This window comes from Spodoptera frugiperda, chromosome 10 (assembly GCF_023101765.2).
Source record: "Spodoptera frugiperda isolate SF20-4 chromosome 10, AGI-APGP_CSIRO_Sfru_2.0, whole genome shotgun sequence".
Classification (NCBI taxonomy): domain Eukaryota; kingdom Metazoa; phylum Arthropoda; class Insecta; order Lepidoptera; family Noctuidae; genus Spodoptera; species Spodoptera frugiperda.
The window spans coordinates 2344709-2370973 of record NC_064221.1 but is presented as its reverse complement, the minus strand read 5'-3'; the positions used below and the strand labels follow the sequence as shown (position 1 = coordinate 2370973).

At 35.7% G+C, this 26265-nt stretch overlaps 1 protein-coding gene across 9 annotated transcripts in view; it reads right to left on the bottom strand.

The window, feature by feature from the left end:
• The window catches only part of LOC118277442 (KH domain-containing, RNA-binding, signal transduction-associated protein 2), a 338249-nt gene that overhangs the window by 47955 nt on the left and 264029 nt on the right, over positions 1-26265 (bottom strand). For all 9 annotated transcript variants that reach the window (XR_007705665.1, XR_007705666.1, XM_050696224.1 and 6 more), the window contains one exon: positions 2574-2671. Coding sequence is in view for 7 of the 9 variants with exons in the window: in XM_050696224.1 (XP_050552181.1) it covers positions 2574-2671 (98 nt within the window). In the remaining 2 variants the exon portion in view is untranslated. The remainder of the gene's footprint in view (positions 1-2573; positions 2672-26265) is intronic.

The window sequence follows — 26265 nt, the reverse complement described above, 5'->3', positions numbered from 1 at the left end:
ATCGCCGTCGCCCATTGACACTTAAAACACCAGAGGCGTTACAAGTGCGTGGCCTTTTGGGGTTTAGGAATTTAAGGGTTGTTGGGGAATCGGGGATTGGGAAGATTAGAAAGGGGGGAATTGGGCCTCCGGTAACCTCACTCACACAACGCAAGCGTTGTGTCACGTCGGTTTTCGGTGAGGCCGTGGTATCACTCCGGTCGAGCCGAAGCATGGCTCTCCCACACTTACGGATCTCTTGCGGATTGCTAAAAAAACATGGCGTCCCGTCGTCAAACAATGTTTTGTTCGAAGATAAAACTTTGGAACTTGATATTGTTTACTTAATTAAGTGGCTTTTGTCTTGTTTCTCTGTTAAACGGACTGGGGCTGTTTTACTTTTTAAAATTTTGTGTTGTTTTGTTATGATTGTTTCGACTGTTTCTATTTCAATTACTTTTCGCTTGAGAAAAATTAAAATAAGTGTCTAGTTTTTCTAAATTGTTTGTCAATCTTGTTATTACGGGTAGACACCTCTTACTAGGTGTATTATATGGACATTTATTGATTACTTAAACTATTCCTTAGTAACGATTTTGATCAAAAAACAATTGCTAAGGACTGGGTTAAGTAACTATTAAATGACTCTGAGTGCGGCGGTTAGTTTTATTATTACCTTTGTTTAGTATTGGACAAGAATGCCGAAGATGGTGATGTTACTGAACCAAAGACCTCGCGCTCGGTGTTCGCACTTGAAAATCATCATAGCCATCCTTTAAGAGGAACTAAACAAAAATGATTTTTAAAGCAAACAAAATATAACACACATTTCCTTGACACAAAATTCTAATACAAATCTAAAAATATGCCAACCAACGTCACCATCCCCTCGATTACACTAATCCAAATTACCAATTACGGAACCCTAAACGTTTTGCGTTCTATCGGTTCCGTATATTCGTATTTACGCACGTGCAAGCCTAACAAAACGATATTTTTACGTCGAAACGATTTCAATTCGTCTAGGAAACGTGACTGTGGTTTGCCTCAGGGACTCTACAGACGAGGTACTATTGACGTGTAACTTGGCTCAATAGGAATGATGACGGGGTGCGAAAATTAAAAATCTATTTAGTCCGTCTGTCAGGTAATGAAAACATATTAGACACAATTTTATTGTAACTTTCGTAAGACATACTAAATTAATTATTATGTTATCTGTCGTGTCGTGTGTCGCGGAATGCTGCTCATGAATATGAGCCTCTGGCATGGCTTGAAACTAGTTGAGTTTCTCGTCAAAACATTACGTGAGTAAGCCGATAACATAATAATTAAAATATTGGGTACGTATTTTTGTACTTTGTCGTATAAGATAACAATTACTTAGATAAAATGAATCAAAGTTTAGGAAATTAAATTGGACTCTGCCACCAACATACTCCGTATCCTTATAAAATACAGGTATTAAATAAAAGAGAAGGTAGTTGTCTCAAATAACTTTACAAGAGACCAAGAGTGGCTCATGATGCAATAGGGTAGATGAGTAATTTTTATTTTAATGTCTGTCTTGTAGATTATTTTAAAATATTAGACACGTACTTTCATTTCCTTATGGAAACAAATGCTTTCGAAGATTTGAAATATCGCGTGACGTCACTTCTAGATACATTTTATACGTAGAAATGAAGTATTTGCTCCTAAAGTTTGATTCGTTTTATCTAAGTATTGCTATCTTTTTTTTTCAATATTTTTTCGTTACCTAACTGACGGACTAAATAGATTTTTGATTTTCATACCCCGTCATCATCCCATCAGTCCACAAATCACAAAAGTCCCCCGTCTACATCTCCCCTTATTTATACAAACGAAAATAACGCTATTTATTATATTCAGAAACAAACAATTTGTGGTGAAAGAATAAAAGAAAGTGAATTTATTTGTAGACGCAACAAAGGAGTTTGGAAACGGACCGAGTGTCCGCTTGTTTGCAAGCATTTTTGATCTCTGTGCGATAGGAATTAGAAATCATAATTGGGTGAGATTATGTTTATGTATCGATTTTTAAATAGGCTGATTATTTTGTTGTCGAAATGTTTTAATCATTTGATACAATGTAAGTGTGTGTGCTAGGTAGGTACCTACTTAGTAAGAACGTTTTGGACGTAATTTAATTTCGAAAAATAAGACCTAATATTGACTGTCTCGTTAGTTGAACGGTCGCAAGTACGCGACAATGAGTCTTGGGTTCGATTTCCTATTCGAGCAAAGTATTGCTAGACTTTTTTCGATTTTGCGAATATTGGTTCGCCCAGTATATAAGTATAGCAATAAGCTCACCCCTCTTACATGGCATTTATAATATAAATGGTGAAAAGTGGGTGTACAGTGTATAGCGGCATGGCGTAATGTGCACTTCTTCCCACCTCTTCGGGGATAAAAGGCGTGACGAGACCTCGTGTAACATCGTACCACTCAAAAAAGATTAAAGACTAGTTGGTGTTTCCTATCACTTGACCATAAATATGAGAAAATGACTACTAAAAACAATAATACTTTATCAAAGTTCTTCTTAACAATATAAATATATAACGTACCTTAGGATGATCCCGGACGGGCACGACGACTCGTACGCACACCTTGACAGGCTTGTCTCGGGTGATGTCCAGCATCCTTCGCTCGCCTCGCCATTCACCTGCGGACAAACAGACAGACAATTATAATGGGAAAGTTAATAAAACAAACTATTTCAATGATGGTCTTGATAAAATTCAATAATTAAGAGGCTAAACTTTGAATCGAGCACCTAGCTTAACTGACGGAGAGACTGACAGACTATTATTTATTTATTTATTACTGACAGTTACTGACAGACTTTATTTATTTGTTGATGTTTTAAAAGTAACTATTTGTAGAATAAATGATTTGATAAGAAATTATTTAATTCCAAGTACGAGTAATGCGGACGAGTACTTCGACGCCTAAAGGTCAAAATTGTTATTTCATTTTTTATTTTATTGGTCTCTATTTTAGTGTTAAGTTACAGTAAGTTGTACATATTTATTTATTACTTATTTAAAGCTTATATTCCCTGTAATAAAAAATAAATAATTAAGATATCAAATAAAAAAAATCCAAGTAAAAAATGCAATCACAATTAAAAACTAATTTAGTACGTACTTAGTACATTCACAAAATAACACAAAACACACTCTTATACGAAAATATACCAAAAGTCCAAGCCCACAAGGATTAACTTAACTTCAAAAACTTTTCAAATTGCATACCCATGGAAGCACAATAATAGGGAACATACTTGATGTTTTCTATTAACCAGTTTGTTTCAACTCCGACTGCGGGTAGTTGGAAATTAGTTTGGATAAACAAACAAAGTCACTTTTGTTAGTATTTAGTTCTGTACCAACTCGGTCAATTTTAAAGCCGTTATGGGCAAAAATTATCACGATTTTATTTAAATGAAATAGGCTGAGATTTGTGGTAATACTGCACTGACGGGTTTGATTCTTGCACGGAGAAGCAAAGAAATTCTTTGTGCGATCCACAAATTTTTGTTTTGGGTCTGGGTGTGATGTGTATGTGAATTTGTTAGTTGTAAACGCATCCACGACAGGAGAAAATATTAGTGTATTTGGGTGTGCATATAATTATACAATTTAACACCCACCTTTTATCAGTAATGTTATAAGTTCCATATAATAATAATAATTGCCCTTGATTATAATGCTTGCCCGATCCGGAAATCTAACATGAAACTTTGTAGTCGTACTCGCTCTATAAAAAAATCTGTGTTGCCAACACTAGTTACTGTGTAAATAAAGTTGCCACCATTATAACAACAAATAAAAAAATAATACATTATTAATTAATCTCAAACCTTTCAATATAAAATTAATAGATTTTGAACCTTATTTTACATCGTAATAAAGTCTGAATTCAGTTTAATTAATGAATGGAGTAAAGTAATTCTACCAATATTAATTATTATAATTAATTTCCTGGGAAATCGGACAGCCAGTGATTGTATAAACATTAAGAGATTATCATAATACTGAAATAAATTTTAATCGGAAATAATTTTAATTATAATTTTAAGCTTATCTTTTTAATACGGATTCGTTTCCCTGTATACAAATAATTGCTGTAAAGTATGTATGTTCATTGAATCTTTAATTGCCATTATACCCACTCGATAAATATTCGATTTTAATTTTTATGACCAGCTTAGTTTTTGAACTTTCCCTGGACTTACTAATGATATTGTGTATTTACTCCCTAAAAACTAGACTTTCCAATGTTGAATTTTTTTGGCTCCTATCTCGCCTGTTGGTAAGTGATGATGCGACCTACGATGGAGCACGTCTGCCTATAAGCAATCTATTAATTATATATTTTTTTAAATCGCTCTTAATACATAGAATAGTTTTTTTGGAGCTTCTTGACTACCTCTCTCAGCAATAACTATCAATAGACCAGTCTTTTTTTATACTGATATCGACGTAACAAACATGTTAAATCATAAACTGTCAAAATTCATACAATAAAAAATTTAAAAGGACGAAACTAATTTTTGAACCAATCCGTTTATCGTATCGTTCCGCCATATTTAAATCCGTTGAAACGCCGATGACAGCTGTCATTTCTGCCGCCAATTTCATCAGCGATTTAATCTGATGGCTAACAATGGATGGTTGTAGTTTTTAATAGATTTTTTACAGTGATTTACTTAACACTTAAAACTTACATATCCATATCTTTTTTTCGATCTTTTTAATACAATCCAACTCTTAGTTACTCGTGTTTTGCGCCTATATTTTACATGAACATGTTTACATCACTATATCACGCGAATAATTGAATAAAAACAGTACTAAGTCGCATAAATCAAAACACGCGACGCACAACGATTGTCCTATTCAACCCATATCGGCCATATTTAATTCACATTTGACACCTGTCATTTTTCCCGCCAATTCGACCTTTCGACGTTATTTTTCACAACACGGCAAAATAATCCCGTGTCAAAACTAGAAACATGGATGTGTGAAAGCATAAATTATTTATTTGACGTACATGGGATTACCTGGACATGGACAATGGAATAATTTGTTTTGGATCATATCGGGCTTAGCTTTCATCGCGATTTGTGTAAACAAAGTTTATAATCTTTACCTTTTATTATTTTCATTTATTAACATTAACTGTTTAGTTTGTTATTTTGTCTATGAGACATAAGAAAAAGAATATCATCGCAATGTCTGTCAATTTGACGTTTTGTCAAATACGATAGGGGAAGGTGGGGGAATTAGGAACACTTAACTTAAAAGGCAAAAAACAGTATTTTCTCTTAAAAAAGGAATCAACTTTTATTAAAACTTAAAAACATTATTTATCTGTCTGCTTATAACGGAAAAAATATTTTTTCATTTCATGACACATTCACACACGTAACTTTTGTGGTCTCTCGAGAAGTGCATTGCACATGGCCCAAAGCTTTATTGGTTGTGAATCTGATATTTGAACTGGTGGTGTCTGGTTCAAAGGCATCAACGTCTCAGCAATCATCGTCGTCTTATCAACGTGTTTCCAATTAACCGCCTTTCTCAAAACCTTCCCCTACTATGCATGGTAGAATGTTTTATTTATTGATTTATTTATTTATTGATTATGAATGTACTTTATAAGCATTATTTATGAAAAATATTTTTTTTTCCTACACATAAACTATAAGTGTTTTTATGCTCCTACGTCCGCGCAATTTTCGTCATAAGATGTTTGTGATTCTTCGCTAGGATTGCCGAAGATCAGCTAGGCCTTCCTTAGGTATTTCCATATCATGCTCGGGGAATAGGTGTTCAATAGATGTATATACCTTGTTTTTAATGGGTAAATGCTAAAGAAGTTTAAAATTAAATTATTTTTAAGAATAAATAAAACGATTTATCTTTTTTAAATTAAGTAATTTATTGCTTATATATTTATTTTACTATTACCAAGCCACCGTCACATGGGGGTAATTCGTACTTGGTCAATATTATATTCTTTTTAATTCTTTGCTTAAAAAGTTAGTAAAGGGGCGTGCATTTTTGTTGCATCAGATACCATAATGAATAATTGAAATTTTTTCGGAAAACTCGAGACGAGTCCAATTCTCAATCAATCACTGTAACAAACACCTGGAAGCCACGTTAAATCTTCTCTCTTACAAACGGTTACGTACCAATGAAAGATAATTCAACACCACATTAAAGCAATATAATTTTTTATCGTTAGGATTTTTCCTAAATACAGAGATGACAGAAACGTCATGATGACATTATTGACAACTCTGGTCAATTTATCTAGGATTTTATTCCCGCGAACCAAAAAGGTTATACCTATTGAAATCGGAACACATAATTGAATCGGTTCAAATTTGAAGAAAATTAGATATTTATATGTATTCCATTTAAGACACTACAAAATACATTTAGGTAGCTAATTAAAATAACAATATGCCTAATCTATTAAATATAGAGCTATTTAATTACAAAATATAGATTTTTACGTATTGATTAGCTCTGGAAAAACTCATACGTCTTAGTTTACAAGTAACTATCTAGTAACAAATGGTATGGTTTTATAGTGTCCTTTAACTACATGAAATAAATCCAAACACGATGATAAATCGACATTTTAAAAGTCGGTTTTTTCGAAGCGGGATTCGCATTTTTTTAATGAAATTTACATTCAATCAGTTCCACAGTGTATACTAAAACTATAATCAGTTCATTCAAAATATTGTTTTAACTTGCAACACTTTTTAATGTCGAAAAGTCCCATTAAAGCACCCGCAAAGTTTTGTGCAACGTCTAAATTTAATTTTAGCGATAATGACGGATTAACTAATGTCGATTTTAAAGACATTTTCTGCAACTGACTGTATATCACGCGAATAATTGAATAAAAACAGTACTATCGCATAAATCAAAACACGCGACGCACATTTTATTCAGAATATTTAATTCACATTTGACACCTGTGGACTTTTCCCGCCAATTAGACCTTTCGACGTTATTTGACAACACGGCAAAATAATCGTCGTGTCAAAACTAGAGTAGGATGTGTGGAAGCATAAATTTATTTATTTGACGTACATAGGATTACCTGGACATGGAAAGAAATAATTTGTTTTGGATATATCGGGTTTAGCTTTCAGGTCGCGATTTCTGTAAACAAGGTTTATATAATCGCTAACTTTTATTTTTACATTTTCATTTATTAACATTAACTGTTTAGTTTGTTATTATGTCTTTTAAGATAAGGTTGAACAGGTAGGTAATTTAATATTGTATTAAAAATAAGATTCCTCATTTTTGCCAAAAATTAAAGCGTGCAAACGTTAAACAGTTCAGTACCCTTAATACGAGTTTCCTCTACGTTTAAATTAATGGAAACGAGAACGCGTTCGGCTCTCTGATTGGTTGGTTTATTCGAGCCGGCCAATTTGAAATCCGAACGCGCTCTCTTTTCGATTACTTTAAACGTAGGGTACTGAGCATTTAAAAAACGAACATTGCATAAATTATTATTTACTTTTTTTAATTTTAAGCGGTGAAACGATGGCTCGATCAGGCTAAATCTAGGTACTTAATTTAATATTATGACAGAACAAAGGCTTCTACGTATAATCAATAATTTATATTATTATTAACACAGGTAGGTAATTTGCACAAAATAAGAATAGTTTCTTTTTTTTTTTTTTTTTGCGGACATTAATGTACCTATTACTTTTTCTAGTTGGTCATAAAATATTTATTTTCTGTGCAGAGATTGCGTGCTTTTTATAATAATATATTTTTCGCAAGCACTTCATACACGTATGCATAGGCTGCACGGTGTATTACCATAAATAAATTTATGTTTCCGCCATGTTGGTTTTATTTCTTAATTTAAAATTTAACATTAAATTGAAGGCAATATCCGTTTTATTGAAGCCAAAGTCAATCTTATTGCTGCATAATTAAGGTTTTTAATTGGAAAACGACGGTATATATTATATGTACGTATGGTCTTTTATATTTTTAATGGTTTTTAAAGTGGAAAGCGTGTCAGTATTATTTTTTGTTTAAAAGTGTAATTATCGGAACTGTAAATTGGTGTTAAAGGTTGATTCAGTTTTGAAAAGGAAGACTTACGCCCGAACACTCAAACGTTACTCAATTTTAAGTTGTATTTAAATATCGTGCTATCTCTGTCATTTTATAAAGAATTGATAGTGACAGAACTACATTTGAGAGCGTCTTAAAATTGAGTAGCGTTTGAGTATTCGGGCAATAGGTACCTAATTAGTACTAATTACTAATACACGCTTCTTATTATTTTTTTACATTTGATGGGTCGAAGTTTGGCCGCTATCTCGCCTGATGGTAAGTAATGCTTCAAAATAAATAAATCTCCTGCATTTTTTTAAGTCTGTTCTATTCATTTCTTTAACAAGAAAACGGAGTTTGGAATTTAACTATATCTCTTCATTTTTATACCTACCAAAAGTCAAAGAATCAAGATAGGAGTTAAACAATTTCAGGCGAGGTACGTGGGTTCCATTCCCGGCGATATGAATGAGTAATGAAGTCAGTATATCATTCGTTGACATTTCCAAAAATCCTTTCCCTTGGACTTTGGCATTTAGTTTTCATATGACAAGTCGGAACATAGGTCGTCAGGTGTCAGTGGTCGTTGGTACCATATCTAATATTAACTGTGCTTGCTTGTTTAAAATTTGATCAGTTTCGTAGCAATCGTATTAGTGAGATATAAGGTTATGTAGGTATGTTTATCTTATCGGATTCGATGTGAATATTGTATGTTATATTCTTGTTGCATGTATATGATTTGTATGTACAGTTCAATAGTTTGCTCTACGTTCCTACGATTTAACTGTGCAGTTTAAACTGTACAGTCCGTTTGGACTAAACTGTACAGTCTGGCCTTGGTCAGCAGTGCCATTTATAGGCTGTTGATGCGTGTGATGTGATGTATGATAATCTTTGCTTAGCAGGCCAGTTAGAGATACGGCAGTTTAAAAGAGTCAAGTTTATCAGAGAGCAACAGAAGCCTGTCACTGTCTGTCTAATGCCCCTTAGTTCTATGTAGGTACGAAACCTATGGGAAGAGTAGAGATAACTATGACAAATGTATGTATATAATAAACAGCTGTCAAACCAATAAAAATCCTAAATATATACCAAAATAAAGTCCAATTCAGAATCATTGCAAAGCTGTATGAAAAAACCGATCTAAAGGCGGGGGCACACAAGGTACCAGGTCCACTAATGAACAAACCGCTTAGCGTTAATGCTGCAGATAGTCGCTTAATGACCGTGTGTATACCGGCTTTATATGATTCCCCGCTATTTGTACGGGTATCGATTTTGCAATGAATGTTAATGCAGTTTATAGGTATTGGTTGACGGTTGAGCAATTTTTTATGTAGGATTATGTTTAATGCGTCGTTGATCGAGTGGTCGTAATTGCGACTGCCGGGCAAGGGGCTCATTTACTTTAAATTTTTTGAATTAGGTTTGTCTTTACAATTCTTGGTTACATTGCTTCGTTGGAATTGTATGTAAGGTTGTAACACCAATATTAAATACTGTAAACGATATGTGCAAAGAAATAATCTTAAGGATTACTAATACAGTCTGGAGCTGACCAGTCCTAGTTGACAGTACCCGTTTACGAATATGACACGTAACATCAGCACTGCCGGAGCTGCGGACTACCTAGCGGGTTCATTCCGGCTCGACCAAATCTATCAACGGAGTGGTTTTTAGTCAGTAAGGGTCTGAGACTCCCTCTCGCCTTGCCCTGGCGAGAGAAGAATCCCCTGAAAAAAAAGTACCGCCCAAACATGTTAATTCCTACTCCAATATTTGATCTACATATAGTGTAGGTAGATGAAAATTCACCCGCGTCGAATGCAGGCCGCCTCCTGAAGGGAATTTTAAAAAACTATGTCAAGAATTGACTTTTAGATGTAGTGAATATTATACATTTATTTAAATTAATTTTGAATTATGTATTGCCTTTGTAATATTGGCTTGCTTTTTGGAATTGTATGAGTGGTTGTTTTAAATACTGTAGACGTTTCTGGGACGAGGATTTTAAATTACTATAGCTTCTACCAGCGGCTTCGCTCACGGTCCTATGGGATAAAAAGTAACCTGTGTGCCTGTGTTATTTCAGACCATACTCTATCCCTATTCCAAATTTCTTCCCGATCCCTACAGCCGTTACTATCAGGGTGTCCATGGGCGGCGACGATTGTTTCCCATCAGGTGATCCGTCTGCTCGTGTACCGGCTTATAGTATAAAAAAAAGTCGCACTCAAAAATCCCAATTACAGTACTCGATTATGGATCTCCTTGTAACCCCCTCTTATCAATTAGAGGTAAGTCCACCTCTTAATATTGAGAAATATTATAAAATTTGCCCCACTACTTAGAATTTTGAAATCTAAAATCTCTATCATGATCCTCAACATTAACTCGAGAATCAAACCTCACTCTGCAACCATACTAAAACTACCTCAACATAATGTAGAAACGTCTAACCTCAACTTAAATAGACAAACAAAAATAACCCTTATAAATAGCTAACTTAAATTCTAATATCCAATTAACCTAATAAACAAAACATTTGGTAGTCACCAATCAAAATCCTTACCTCACAGATAATGTAAAACTGTCTAATCTCAACTTAAATAGCCACACAATAATGAGCCTTATAAACAGGTCACTTAAATCTAAAATCCAATTAACCAAATGAACAAAACATATGCAACCAATCAGAAACACGAACCATTATGAAAGCGCTTTCTTGAAGCTTGAATCTCTAATTTTGTTCGTTTCATACTAATCTGACGGGCAAAGGCTGTCAAACTTCAGTTTAAGGGAAAACTATCGGTGTTATTTCGTCCATAGAGTCTAATTTGGCGTGAAAAATTAGTTGGAAACTGGAACAAGCTGGTTGTTAGTTGCAGCGGTTTGTTTATGTATTCGCGGGAATATTTGATGCAAACTGTGGTCAGGGAATTGGGATTTTTGTGTAGAGGTTACCTATCACAAAGTTTTGGCAAACATCACTTATGTGAAAGCCCCAGTACACTATGACCTGATTTTTTTTTATAAGGGTGGAAAATAATCCAATGGCTAACTCCCACCTTGGGCGAGGCGAGAGGGAGTGTCAGACTCTTACTGACTAAAAACCACCCTGTTCCTACTCCTGCCCTTCGAGCCGGAGCCCCGGTAAACCCGCTAGGTAGTCCGCAGCTCCGGATAACACTATGGCGTGATGGGCCACGCTTTGCAATGCACAACTGTAGGCCACGATCACTTGTTGTTCACACAATGGCGTATGGTTCATTGCTATTTGGCAAAACACTTGCAATTACTTTTGCGACTGCACGGTTGGCGCGTTGGCTGGGCAACAGGCTGCCGGCAACGTGTAGCGGGTTCGATTCCCGCACGGAGCAACTCTTTGTGTGATCCAGAAATTGTTGTTTCGGGTCTGGGTGTCATGTGCATGTGAAATTGTATGTTTGTAAACGCACCCACGACACAGGAGAAAATCCTAATGTTGGGCAACGCTTTTTTAACAAAAAAGAAAAAAAAACTTTTGAACTGAAGTGTGCCCAAAAAGCTGACAACATTCTGATTGCGCACCACGAATGACAATTGTCCGCCACTACATACCATTACCCCTTACAGAATGTTATGGCATCGCCTGAAGTGGACCAACATAGGTCATTCTGTACCGGGGACCTAACGGAGGCTTATAGTTTAGTAGTGCACTACAACTGACTGTTGATAACTGATCACACTAATATTATAAATATGAAAGTTATTTTCTTTGGATTTTGGATGTCTGTCCGTCAATCACGTTGAAACTACTGAACATTTGAAATTTGGTATACAGACTGGGTATGACCTGACTTGGGTGATAGGATTTTTTTCTCTCACGGGAATACGGGCGAAGCCACTGGGAGACGCTAGTTTAACCTAGAGACACATAGGACATTTTAAGAAGAATATTCATAGTTGCCGTCATGCATCAATCCCATTTTTGTTCACAATTTTGATTCGTCGTTAAGATTTATTTGTCATTTTTACCTCTAATGCATTATTAGCATAAACAAACTACACAAAAAACATTATAAGTATTTAAAACTAGTTTAAGCTATAAAGCTAATTCAACTTGACAATTCCTTGAATCTTAATCAAAACCCACTGAGAAAGGATTAAGAAATCCTCCAAACAAGACAATTCCCTAAGAAAGGTCTAGGAAACAACCTAGAAACTAGACAGACAAGACCACACGACCCAAGTCTTGGCCCAACATCTAATTCCAATGTCCAGTTACTAACTCAAACACTGACGCGCGAGGTTAACCCCCTACCGCGCTAACTACGGCCCCGCCGAACAAACAAACTCCCGGTCTATATTACCCCGTAGTTGTTTGACTTGACAACTTCAACGATTGGGTCAATCTACAAACCTAGGGTTAACTATGTAGCAACACCAGTTGGTTTGAGTGGCCGTAATTGATTTTAACGCTGTCGTGTCGGTGAGTGGTAGTTTTTGAAAAGTTTCCCTTTTGTGTTACTTTTTCGAGTGTTTTCGGAGCTTAATTGAGTGAAAAGTGTTAGTTTTTTTTTAATGATAGTTGCTTTTTATTATAAATTTCGTGGGATATACTATATTAATTATTATGTTATCGGCTTACTTAGGTAACTGTTTGAGTTTCAACCTAGAGGCTTATATTCATGAGGAGGATTGCGCGACACACGATCGCGCGATTGTCGCGCTGCTACTGAAACTAGTCGAGTTCCTCGTCAAACTGTTACGTGAGTAAGCCGATAACATAATAATTAATTGAGAGTTTCTGGTTATCGATTATTGTTTTAATAAGTTGTCTGTACTGTCTTGTAACCTATGACAATTAGTTATAATGCTACAGGTCCTATACATGATTTATATATATTTATATTTGTATAAGTTATTTTGGCTTATTATACAAAATCAAGTAAAATGTAGATCTCCGTCCGTTTACGCAATTTAAAATTGATGTCTCATTCTTAAAAATACATAAATAGTTGCTACTACTACCAATCTTATTCCCAAATACTACTGCGGATTTTTTTAACCAATTATGTTAAGGGATTTAAGATAAAAAAATAAGTTCCATTCCCAATAATCTTAACTTAGAAGACTTAAAAGCAAAACTATTTCGGTACAACCAAAATAAAGTTTTTGGACGTCGAAATAAATCTGACGCCGGACTCCACCGGCCATATTTTCGAAATGGTTTAGATAACGGGAAACGTGACAAATCCCCAGCGTCACATCAACGGCGGACTTATCCGGTGCGCGCCGCCGTAAACCGCTTCAATCCGGTTCGAGGGAGTTCAGTGAATGTGGGAATTTTAGCGGTAGTGCTCTAGTTTTTGTGTAATAGGTGAGGGAATTTAGTTGCTTCCATTTTAGACGATGGTCGGAGTTAACGAAGGTATTCGTTTGACCAGAAACTTAAAAGTCAGTTCATATCTGACGGAACATGCGTCGCGTATTATCGGTCGCGTAACGCCAGAACAGATAAATGTATAGAAAAACAATTGACTGTTCACACTCAACCGATGATACGTCAGTACGACCGATGATACGCTCGACGTATTTTACGTCAGATATGAACGGACCCTAAGCAATATCTATAGTCTCTTTGATACCACGATTTTACGAATTTGGTGCAACGAAAAGTATTTTGTTTTAATTATGAACAACTGAGATAGTTGTAGTTGCTTTAAAAAAAACTAGTAAATTTTTTTCTAGAACTGAGAATCAAATTGTCATGTTGGTCGAGTGGTTGCTGCCTGCCAGGCAAGGCATCTCGGGTTCGAATCCCGGGTCGGGTAAAATATTGCTAGGCTTTTTTTCGCTTTTCGCAAATTTCTCAATGGTAACACGGAGTCTGGAATTGGAACTGTATTGTGTATTGTGAAAACACAAATGCATTCATGCACTACGTACCGTACGTACGAAATAAATCTTACTAAGTATTAACTGCTGCTAGTTAGAAAACATAATTAGATTGCTTTACAACCATAATTAAGTATAGAAAGCACCTTGGTTTTACCACCTTTATTAAGTAGAACTCACAAAGCACCTAAACACAAAAATTACAAATCATAAACAATAAACTAAAGACACACAAAAACCAAAAAAAGAAGTAATCCAGATATCCAATAAAAAACATAGAAGGCAAGTCGAAATTGTCGGGATTGGTGGGCGAAATGGTGTCGAACTGGAGGAAGCTGTGTTTCGGGCAGCTGCGGGCGTTGGGCCCTCGCCAAGAGATAAGGACGGCCGGAACTTGCAGATGAGCCACGGAGTAGATACGTGAGGAGCGCTAATGTACAAACGAGGTTTGCTAATGTTTCGGGGTTAGATGCTTTTAATGATACTTTGCTATGGGGCTTTTTTTAATGTTGTTTTAATTTTGTTTCTTCTGTGGTTTTTTGGTGTTAGGTTAGAGTAGGGTTTTTTTTATTGAAATGTGTAATAAAAGTCTGCATTTGATTTTGCCAAAGAGTTCCTTTATAATTGCATTGTTTTTATTATGCGGAAGGTCTTTAAAAGACTTGGAGAATAACACTATATTTTATTTTAATCCACGATGTCAAGTCGTGCTGCTACTGTCAAGTCAATCGCCACGTCGTGAGTCGTGGAATGCTGCTCGTGAGTATGAGGCTCTAGCGTGGCTTGAAACTAGTCGAGTTCCTCGTCAAATAGCTACGTAACTAAGCCGATAACATAATAATTAATAACACTATAATTAACTCAAAAGTGGGGTTAGGTACCTTTGAGGTGCAATTGCATGCGTCGCGTCGGTGCAACAAGACGTGACGTAATGTCGTATTAGGTAATTAATAGTGTTTAGTTACATAGTTCTCCATTATAAACTTATCTACGAAAACTCTTAAATTCAGTGTGAGTTTCGGGCGATATAATCTCGGGATGAGGGTCACTATCTGTTGCGCAGATAAATACTGGCTTTTTAACTCGCAGCGCTGAATATTGAAACTGAAACATATACGATCTGATACTACTCGTACAGTTTGGCTACTTTTCCTAATTAAATACGTGTTGGTTTGATTCTAGATATACCGCCGTACTCAAAGTCATTTAATTAAACCCGGTCCTTGGCAATTGTAATTGCATCTCTGTCTACCTCTTCGGGAATAAAAGGCGTGACGTTACTAAGACCTAGGACGTTAATTAACGAGGATTACATGGTTACATAACCCAGTCCTTTTTTGAGTGGGCGAAAATCATCCGATGACTTCTCCTGGCTTGGTTGAGGCGAACGGGAGTGTCAGACTCTTACTGACTAAAAACCACCCAGTTCCTTCTCCTGCTTTGAGCTGGACCCCGGTAACCTGTTACGTTGTCCGCAGCTCCGGAACATAACTCAGTCCTTGGCAATTGTTTTCTGAACAAAATCCTTACCAAGGAATGGTTTAAATAGTCATTAAATGTCTTCGAATATGACAGTAACATTATCTGCCGCACTCAGAGTCATTTAATGATTACTTAAACTATTCCTTAGCAACGATTTTGTATAGAAAACAATTGCTAAGGACTGGTTTAAGTAATCATTAAATGACTCTGAGTGTGGAAGTAAAGCTATAACTATTAAATAAACTAATCTTCTAAGCGACGTTCCCTCAAAAGCAAAACATAGAACAGTGCATTAATTGAGTGTTACAGCCGCGTAATTGTTCGTGGACCTCACTGTGGCGTGCGGTGCGCATCGTACGGAGTCTGTGTGCATTGTGAGAGCAAATTAACTGTTCTGACTTCAGATAGTAAGTTATCTAAATATGTTATGACAAACATGGGTTTTAGGTTGCTTTTCTACCAGAGATGTGCTATGTAGTTATGCTACGAAGATGTAATAGCTAAGTTGTGAAACTATGTGACCGTTTCCATTAATACTAAGCTATGTAGCTGTGCGAGGAAGAGATGTAGCTCGAGAATGCGATATATCCATAGTGGGAAAGACATTTATAGCACGCATTTTTCCATAATAAAACATAGCTTAGCTTAATCCATTTCCACCAGCGCTAAGCTATGTGTACCAATGAATATGATTGATGGAAGCCAAACGCATCCACAGCAATGTTGCATAAGCACATCTCTTGTGGAAAAGCACGTTAATAGGTTAAAGAGGTAGATAAAGAAGTGGTAGAATATTTGTCATAGGATTCTTGATTTTAGGAAGGAGAAGAGAAATAATTGTCTAGTTCTAGCCAAGCACGACTAGTCTGGTTTGGTCTCAGAAAAAAAGGATTTTCAACAATGAATAAACCAAGCAAACTGAATAAAACTAAATAACTCAATAAAAAATTCACAGAAAATCTTGTAATGGAAGCGCGAAACTTTTATTGAGCGACGGCTCCCGATCTCGTCCGATTTCGTCCGACAATGTCCGGCTGAGTCCAGTTCGGAGCGGCGCTAACTAGATTTAACCAGTTCGAACTACTTAATTCCAGTAGACAATATGGTCCGTAAAAGTTTTGAGACTATCCACTTTACGAGTAATAGGTACCAGCTGTTGAGGAGTTGGTAAATAAAGTTGAAAATATTTTGGAAGCAAAAGTGTAAATAACATTAAACTCTTGTTAATCTTAAAAGGGAATGGCAGAAAGCGAACAAGAAATCGGTAATCATACCGATTTGTGAATTTATGAAGTCATAAACTTCAGTGGTTGAATTTATGATTCATAAATCGGTAATTTACATTTACTGATTTACTAACTAATTATTATAAATGTGAAAGTTTAGTATAGGATGTTTACCCGTCAATCACACTGAAATTACTGAAGGCATATTGATAAAATTTGGTATTTGGACAGGGTATGAACTGACTGGACTGGTAGGATACTTTTATCCTATGGAAACGCGGGTGAAGGCGCTGGCAGAAGCATATATAATTGGGGATACCAATACTCAGTGATTTAGATAGTCCGGTCATTTAACCAATAAAGTTGTTGGCCGTATTTAATGATTAGTACTAAATAAAGGATGAATAACAAAAGTAAACTAACTTTAACTCTAATAGGATTCTTCTAATAATAAGGACTGTCTATTGTTCGATTAAATGAAGTACTCACAAGAAAACCAAACGCCTTAATAGTCACGTACCTAACTACGAAGGGCCTTTGTAATCTTCAAGGATTTCATTCAATTCATTCACTCACCGTTCTTTTGTATAAAATCCCCTTTGTATTTCCGTTAGTTCAACACAAAACACACTTCCCAGTCTCCATTCATGTCTATTTAGTTAGAAATGCTCAAAACAATGCCTCTTTTGAAAATTATTTGCGTTCATTCACTTGGCTAACGAGCGGTGCGTCGTTGACAAATGGTTAGATTCATTCATTCATTCGTTCGTTCGTTCGTTCGTTTTCATTCGTTCTTTTAGTTAGTGTTTTAGAGTTTAGACTGAGAGTTTGCTAGTTAGGTCGTGTTTTTTGTTATGACCGGACATAGAAAGTATGCGTAGGTATTTATGACTTATGACACTCGTTTAAATATTCGTCTAATAAGCATAATGTAGCATAACAAAATATAATGTTCCACTTTAAAATTTAGACTGCACGGTTGGCGTGGTGGCTGGGTAACCGGCTGCCGCGCAACGTGTAGCGGGTTCGATTTCCGCATGGAGCAACTCTTTGTGTGATCCACAAATTTTTGTTTCGGGTCTGTGTGTCATGTGTATGTGAACTTGTATGTTTGTAAACGCACCCACGACACGGGAAAAAATCCTTGTGTGGGGCAACGTTTAAATAAAATCCCATGAAATAGAGACTTTATTATACCCATTCGACTAATAAAGATAGTTTCACAATAAAACCAAAACAGGGCGCCATTTTCTCGTCCAGTAATAATAATTAAAATAGTGAGATCTTCACCGCTCGGCTCCGGAGAGATGTTCTTATAAATTGTAAAACTTCAAAGACATCTTTTAGCTTTGCAGCCGAGCGTGCCCGTTGAATGTTTGGGTGGACCCAAGGTAGACGATGAAGCGATTTATGTGGGTAATTTTGTAATAGAAGAGGTTAATGGAGCATCCATTCAGGAGCGGTAATACGGTAGTTTCCTACTAGTCAAATTCAATACTTTTATCGAAATGTCAAAAACGTTACTTTTCTATAAAATACTCTATTATGACGTCATCAGATTTTTACGTCAAAAAGCATACTTATTTCTCTAAAATTAGCTAGAAAAATTAAATAAATACGTATATCGTCAACTTAATGAATGAAAGTACGATTACTTTGGGATATTGAAATTTCAAATGTCAAAATAATTTATTTTTGACCTAGGAACCAATTAGCGATAACAGTTATAAATTAGGTCTTTGGTGTAGCACAAGCAATAAAAATATAAGAAAAATCTGTACATGGGGGAATGTATCTACAAATCTGGTTACTATCACACGGTATATCAACAGCATATTAGTGGCCACTGTCGTCACTGGTGGCCCGTAGGTTCAAGACGCCTGCTTCTCATGCATGAGGGTGTGGGTTCGAAACCTACCAACAGTTAGTACCAATATGACTTTTTCCGAGACATTATTAATATGTACTTTCTAAGATTATTTTAGACACCACTGACAAACGGTGAAGGAAAACAACGTGAGGAAACCTGGGCTTATAATTTCCAATTATAAGTTTGAAATCGCCAACCCGCATTGAGCAGGCGTGGTGATTAATACGCAAACCTTCTCCGCGTTAGAAGAGGCCTTTGGTCAGCAGTGGCCACTTATAGGCTATTGATGATCATGTGATGTGTAATAAAAATACTAGTTTCAACAATTTATTTTCCGCTGTCGCTTGCAACTTGCACCGCACGTCTCTTGGTACCGTGGTGTCAAAGTTCGCGCGTCTGCTACTTGCATCCGTGCATCGGACAGCTTTAAACATATCGTTATGCAGTGAGCGCTAAACTATCATTGTTATTGCACTGTTACCAAACAAAATAAGAGAAATAAGAATGAAAGAAAAACGATTGTTTGGTGAAATGAAAATATTTATACTAACAGATTTTGTGTTATTTTTTATTTTGTTTATGTTTTGCTTCTTTGTAATTAGACTTGCATTTAGAACTTTCTATTACATTGGGTTTGCTCGTAATAGTATTTTTAGGTGAGATTTTAAATAATACACTTTTTAGCGGCTGCGATAGCTTACCATCAGGTGATCCGTCTGCTCGTTTACCATAAAACAAAAGAAAATGAAACATTATTAATGTGAAGGTATGATTGTTTTTTTTTACGTTATATTGCAATAGTGTGATTGTATGAAAATGTTTTTGTGGATGTAGTTTGAAGACTGTAGAGTGCTATAAGCTACTTTTAGCTGTGGCATTACGTGTTTCATCTTTTTTAACCGACTTCAACAAAAAGGAGGTTCATAGTTAGACCAGTATGTATGTATTTTTCTACGTGATTATCATTAGCATATGTTTGTTCAGCCACTCTCCGTGCGATCTTTATAATAGGTAAGTATGGATCACAAATATACCAAAATATACTAAATCACAATGCTGTTCATTACAGAGCAATAAGCTTAAAAAAACTACAACATTAATTTATTTATGCGAACTACTTGTAGCAAATAAATCCTCCCACTTATTTCAAAACGATAAATTCAAAGAAATATAAAAGAGTATACAATACAATAAAAATTCCCGCGCATACAACTGCAGTCAATCCTAGAATTATATCTAGACATAAATCGAGGCAGACAGGAAACATCTGGGATCAGTGGCTAATGTTTTCTTTGGCTTTATATCCAGTTCCTTGTAGCAGAATAATAACATTTATTAGCTCTTCGTCTGATTACTGGTTTAAAATATTAGTCATCTCTAGCTATTCCAGTATTTGGATGATTGAATAAGATGTTTGTAGCTTTTTTTTTGAGGAGCTGCGACTACCTAGCGGGTTTACCGGGTCTCCGGCTCAAAAAGCAGGAGTAGGCACAGGGTGGTTTTTAGTCAGTAAGAGTCTGACACTTCCTCTCGCCTCGCCCTAGGGGAGAGAAGTCATAGTATGATTTTCCCTCATTAAAAAAAGTTCTCAACTGTGCATTTTTTCTAAACTTTCTGCCTCGTGCAGCAAAACTATGGAATGAGCTGTCGTCAGTGGTATTGCCGAACCGATACTATTTTCAAACCTTCAAGAGAAGAGCGTATTTCTTAAAAGGCCGGCAACGCAACTGTGACTCCTCTGGTGTTGCGGGTCTCCACGGGGGGCGCTGATTGCTTACCATCAGGCGACCCCATAAAATTAACAGTTCTTTAAAAATATCTTCTACTACATCTAGTCGGTACCACATACATACTATATTTTCAGGAAATATAAAATCCCATCAAAAACATCCTGTAAAAAACCCAAGTCTCGCAGCTCAGTCTTTCTACCGTCAAAAGTTGTGAGATCCATGTAATACCAAGTCGGTTAATCTATTTAGTGTCTACTTGAGGGACCTTCTGTCTTAAGTTATTACATAAGTTATTATCATGCCAATATTAAAAATATTTAACGTTTTAAACAAATAGATCGACTTGGACATCGCATGAAAACAAAATGAATATTACAATATTATATTAAATTCTTTAGTCTCTCGCGCCTCACGCGATTGAAACTCTCGTTCCTGTTGGTCGCTGGCCCGTCGTGCTGTGTAGTGTGATACATACTAATAATCAAATCAAGCGATGTCCAAGTCGATCTATTTGTTTAAAACGTTAAATATTTTTAATATTGGCATGATAATAACTTATGTAATAACTTAAGACAGAAGGTCCCTCAAGTAGACACTAAATAGATTAACCGACTTGGTATTACATGGATCTCACAACTTTTGACGGTAGAAAGACTGAGCTGCGAGACTTGGGTTTTTTACAGGATGTTTTTGATGGGATCTCACTTCTTTTTGTAGAGCCTTTCTTTTTGATACCATCTACTTCTAACGAATTTTGTTAAAGGTCTTATGATATTTTCTTATTTTTATATGTAGTCTTCCTCTTTTTCTTTAATCCGAACAGCATGAGGGCGCTCGCACGTATGCGTGCGGCTGCCGCTCGCTCGAAGGCATTCACATTTCATTGTTCTGTCATTTTGGCGTATATTTTGCTTGTCAGTCATAGAGTAAAATAGAGGCCAGTCTGTCTGTAAGGAGGCTAGTCGCGCTAACAATTTATATATAACAGATTTAAATTATAATATATTGTTTTATTAGATTTTCGTACTTCAAGACATGTCCAATCATGTGTTTTTCATTACGTCGACCATTTTACAAGTAATAATGTTGTTCAGTTTCATGGGCTAAACACACCCTTACCCACCCTATACCCCCTCCCTTGCCTCATATGGTAGGTACCTATCTACACCTATTAAATTTATAACCACCACCAACCACCAACTGCATAAATAACTTTGTAATCCCATATATTTATATGGGATTACAAAGTTATTGATGCAGTTGGTGTATTTGGAAAACTGGACCGAAATTACAAAATATTTAAGTTTTCCCATGATTAAGACACTAAACTCTATATGTATTCCAAATATGAAGCTTCTAAGTCTGCTAGAAGTGCCTTGGACTTTTGATGATCGGTGAGTCAGTGAGTGACAAAATTTAGAAACTTTAACAAGTTGTCATTCTTAAACTACTGGTTCAAATTGACTGAAATTTTAAATAATCCGTGTTTATACAATGCCGGATTAGTTACTGAAGATTCAGGTTTCTTGCTTTATCCACAACCGAATTATAGGGTGGGAAAAAGGCCCGAATTGCTTCGAGAAAAGGATGGTACGGCCGTGCTACATTTTTTGCTCGACTTGGCGGGGGCACTGCCGTGCCCCCAGATACCTGATGTTCCGTTGCTACTGCAAAACATCAGCGTACAGGTAAATCAAACATGCATTTGGATAATTTCCAAAATATTCAGTTATTTTGGTTATTGTACTCACTGTAGGTAATAGCTAGTAGATGTTGAAAAATTTATCAAAATTTATTTTCTTGACCTATTAGTGTATTCGTATTGAGTGTAAAAGTATTTATTTTGTAATATGTTGTGACAAAACATATTCTTCAATGCAGGTATGAGTAATTTGTTTTGTAATAGGGTAGATGAGTAATTTTTATTTTAATATCCGTCTTGTAGATCGTTTTGAAATATTTGACACATGAGACAAAAAAAATTACATGACGGCATGATTTTTTTATTTTCCTACGGAAACAAATACTTTCGAAGATATTATATCGCTTTGAAATATCGGGTGACGTCACTTTTACGTACATTTTATACGTAGAAATGACTTATTTGCTCCCACTCCTAAACTTTGATTCGCTTTATCTAAGTATTGTTATTTTATATGACAAACTTAAAAAAATACATGTCTAATATTTTTTCATTACCTAACTGATGGACTAAATATATTATTTATTTTCATACCCAGTCATCATTCCTATTTTTTTAAATATGATTATTGTTTTGACAGAGAAAGGTATGCTATTAAAATGTGTTGTAGATTATATTTTTTCTTTTAAGAATCTGTATCTGTAAAAATCTGCCTATTTCAACCCGACTATCACTCTCAATTATTCCTCTCCTCCTAACCTCTCAAAATTGAAAATACCGAAACCGTTTTTAACCGAACAGACGGATTTCCAAACCAATTTAAACATAGTTGTCGTACCAAACCTTTATCATATTTTACCACCTGGAGGCAAGGCCCATGTTTTTCTTCAATCCCAGTTTCCCATGAATATTGGCAAAAAAGCGAGCAAAACCGGGCGAGTGCACTAGTAGAAATAAAAATAGCAAGACGGCTAGCAATATTAAATTTTATAGTTTCGTATGCATCGTAAGCGTGGTACAATTTCATTTTGAATTTTTATAAATATATTGGTATTACTTGTAGTTTTATTCCAAGTTGTGTGGTAGCTACGATTCTCTTTTGTTTTGTGGGTTTTAAATAATCGTTGTGTGTGTTTGGTTTTCTCTGAAGTTTATTGTTTGTTTAATTGTTATGCTGTTGTGTGTAAAATATTGCACTGATTTTGATGTTATTATAAAGATACATGCATCAGTAGGGACAATTTATATACGCCTAGGGATGTGCCGTAACAGGCGATGCCATAGGGGCTCCGGAGCAGGTCTAATAAAAGGATTTGGTGCCCCTTATAGGTGCTGAAGATGGCTACCCGCGTGGTTTTAGTTAACAAAAAATACCATTCTCTAGTCTTTCACCCCCAAAAAACTAGGCGCTTTTAAAGGTCCATTTATACGCGTCATCACAAAAAGGGACAACTACATATATGTGAATTTTCAAAGTAAAATTAAGTAAAGAAGTTGTAACAAATAAGTGTAACTCGTATATTGATACAATATTTATAATCTCTCATTTATAATTCCCAATATTTAATACTTTATTATACATAAGCAATATGCTACCAATTGTTTATATTTACTTAAGCACATTACCAAATAAATATTTACTTAGGTACATCTCCGAAAATACTGTATCAAAAATACAATAATCAGATTTTCATTTGAGTTACGCAATATAATTCATTGTAAGGCGAGAAGCCATTGTACTAAGAAACACAAGAGAGCCATTCTTTTGTGTCCAAAATGTCACATTCTTAAATGCCAGCTCGTCTTTGTTCTATAATATTATATTCTTATATTAATTCGGAATGTATACTGTATGTTTTTTATGGTATAAGCCGGTAAACGAGCAGGCGGATCACCTGATAGTAAGCAATCGCCGTCGCCCATAGACATTCGAAACACCAGAGACGTTACAAGTGCGTTGCCGGCCTTTTGGGGGTTAGGAATTTAAGGATTGTTCTGGTATCGGGGGTTAGGAAGGGAGGAATTGTTCCTCCGGTAACCTCACTTACTCAATGAAACACATCGTAAGCGTTGTTTCACGGCAGTATTCCGTGAGGCCGTGCTATCACTCCGGTCGAGCCGGCCCATTCGTGTCAAAGCGTGGCACGACTCTGCCTCATTTAGATATAAGATACAGATTTGTAAGTACTTGTATTGCATAAATTTTTAAATATTAAAGGTATATAATATTTTTAGCACGGCACAAAAAATCTTTTTACCTACAGTAAAAAATTCGATTCCAAAAAACATTACTTTTTACAATACAATACCCTGATTTATTCAACAACAAAACACACACGAATCTAACCCTTATAGGCATGATTAAAATATTATCCCGTAACAGGTGTACATTTAAAATGCAATACGTTACAATTTTGCGTGTCAACGAATTCAAATGACTCATATTTGTATGCATGGAACGTTGTTTTGTTGGAACTATGCGACAAATTATGCATGCGTGATATTTGCTTATAAAATTTCTAAAAAAAGCCCTCCCTATTGTTGTTTCTTAAAGGGGTTGACAGAGGGAGACGTACTGCCTTATTGTAAATGGAATTTTTGAAAATTGACCCACTTTTAACACATCCGGTGACCGACGTTAGCGAAGAATTTGCCTTCAACAGTTTTCTATTGGCAGTCAGAGACTTAAACGGCCTTCGTATTCCTTAATTGAAAATTATAAATGTGAAAGTAGGTACGGAAGAAATAAAATAAACATCAGGTGTCTATGAAGTATTTTATAGTTTAGAGATACCTTAATCTACAAAATATTTATGTAATATATAAACCAGCCTAATTTTTATGGAAGATAATGATGATGATGATGATGACGATGATAAATAGAACGTAAACCTATTGCTGCACATAGGGCACAATATCAAACTCCATGAACGGCAACCTTATGCCTTTTATCCTCGAAGGGGTAGGCAGAGGGGCACATTACCAATATACAATGTACACCCACTTTTCAACATTTGTGTTATAAGTCCCATGTAAGAGGTGAGCCTATTGCCATATACTGGGCACATTTCCAGACCACGCGCTACTACTGCAAATTTTTCGAAATTGAAAAAAGCCCAGTAATACTTTGCGCGTCCCGGGAACCCAACCCATCCAAACTCCATATTACTTTAGTAACAACTAACAACACTTTAGCTTAACTCGAGTATCGAACCCTTTACTCAGCAGTGACATTTACAAGAACACACAAACATAATAACCATTAAAATACTTAAACCAGCCGTTAAACCATAAATCCTGCTCTAGTTAGATGAACAAGTAAACGCTTGACATTTAACTGGCTTGCAAACAATTTTAACCGTTAACTAAAGCTATGAGTTAGTCGAATATTACAGTAACTGTGAACAAGTTTATAAATGATAACTGTTTCTGTCTCAACAGTTTTGTTTTTTGTTTAAGAGGGAAAATCATCCAATGACTTCTCCCGCCGGGCGAGGCGAAAGGGGGTTTGAGACTCTTACTGACTAATAACCAACCCGTCCCTACTCCTGCTTTTCTAGCCGGAGCCCCGGTAAACCCGCTAGGTAGTCTCGCAGCTATTTAACTGGCTTGCAAACAATTTTAACCGTTAACTAAAGCTATGAGTTAGTCGAATATTACAGTAACTGTGAATTAGTTCATAAATTGTAACTGTCTCTGTCCAACGTCATTCCTTTAATAAGGGGCAGGCAGAGGTGCATCTTATCTGTCTCAATCTTTAAGTTTTATTGAAACTAGTGACTCTAGTGCGGTTTCACCGGGTCCTAATAGTTGTAGCGTGATGTTTTATAACCTGTAAATGAACTATCCAACATAAAAAGATATTTTACATTTAAATCGAATCAGTAGTTTCGGAGATTAGCGCGTTCAAACAAGCAAACAAACACTTCGATTTAATATTATAGTACTTTTTACATCTTCGTAGCATAGCTACATAGCACATCTCTGGTGGAAAAGCACCCTAAGAATTTCAGTAATTTATTTACCAACACAATGACGTCACACTGTGTTTACAAATTTCCCATAAATTATGGGAACCCTAATGATCCAACAGATCGGTCTAATTGAAACTTCTCATTCCCAATGCAAAATCATATACACCTAGCACCAAACAAACCAAATCACACCTTATTTCACTCAAGCATAAAGTTCAAAATCGAATAAACAGATGACGATCTAGAATTATTATTTTCAATGCAAGGCATTTTCTGTCTTGTGTAGTTGAGTCTAGGTTGAAATTCAGTTGTGATGTTTGTATGTGTGCTAA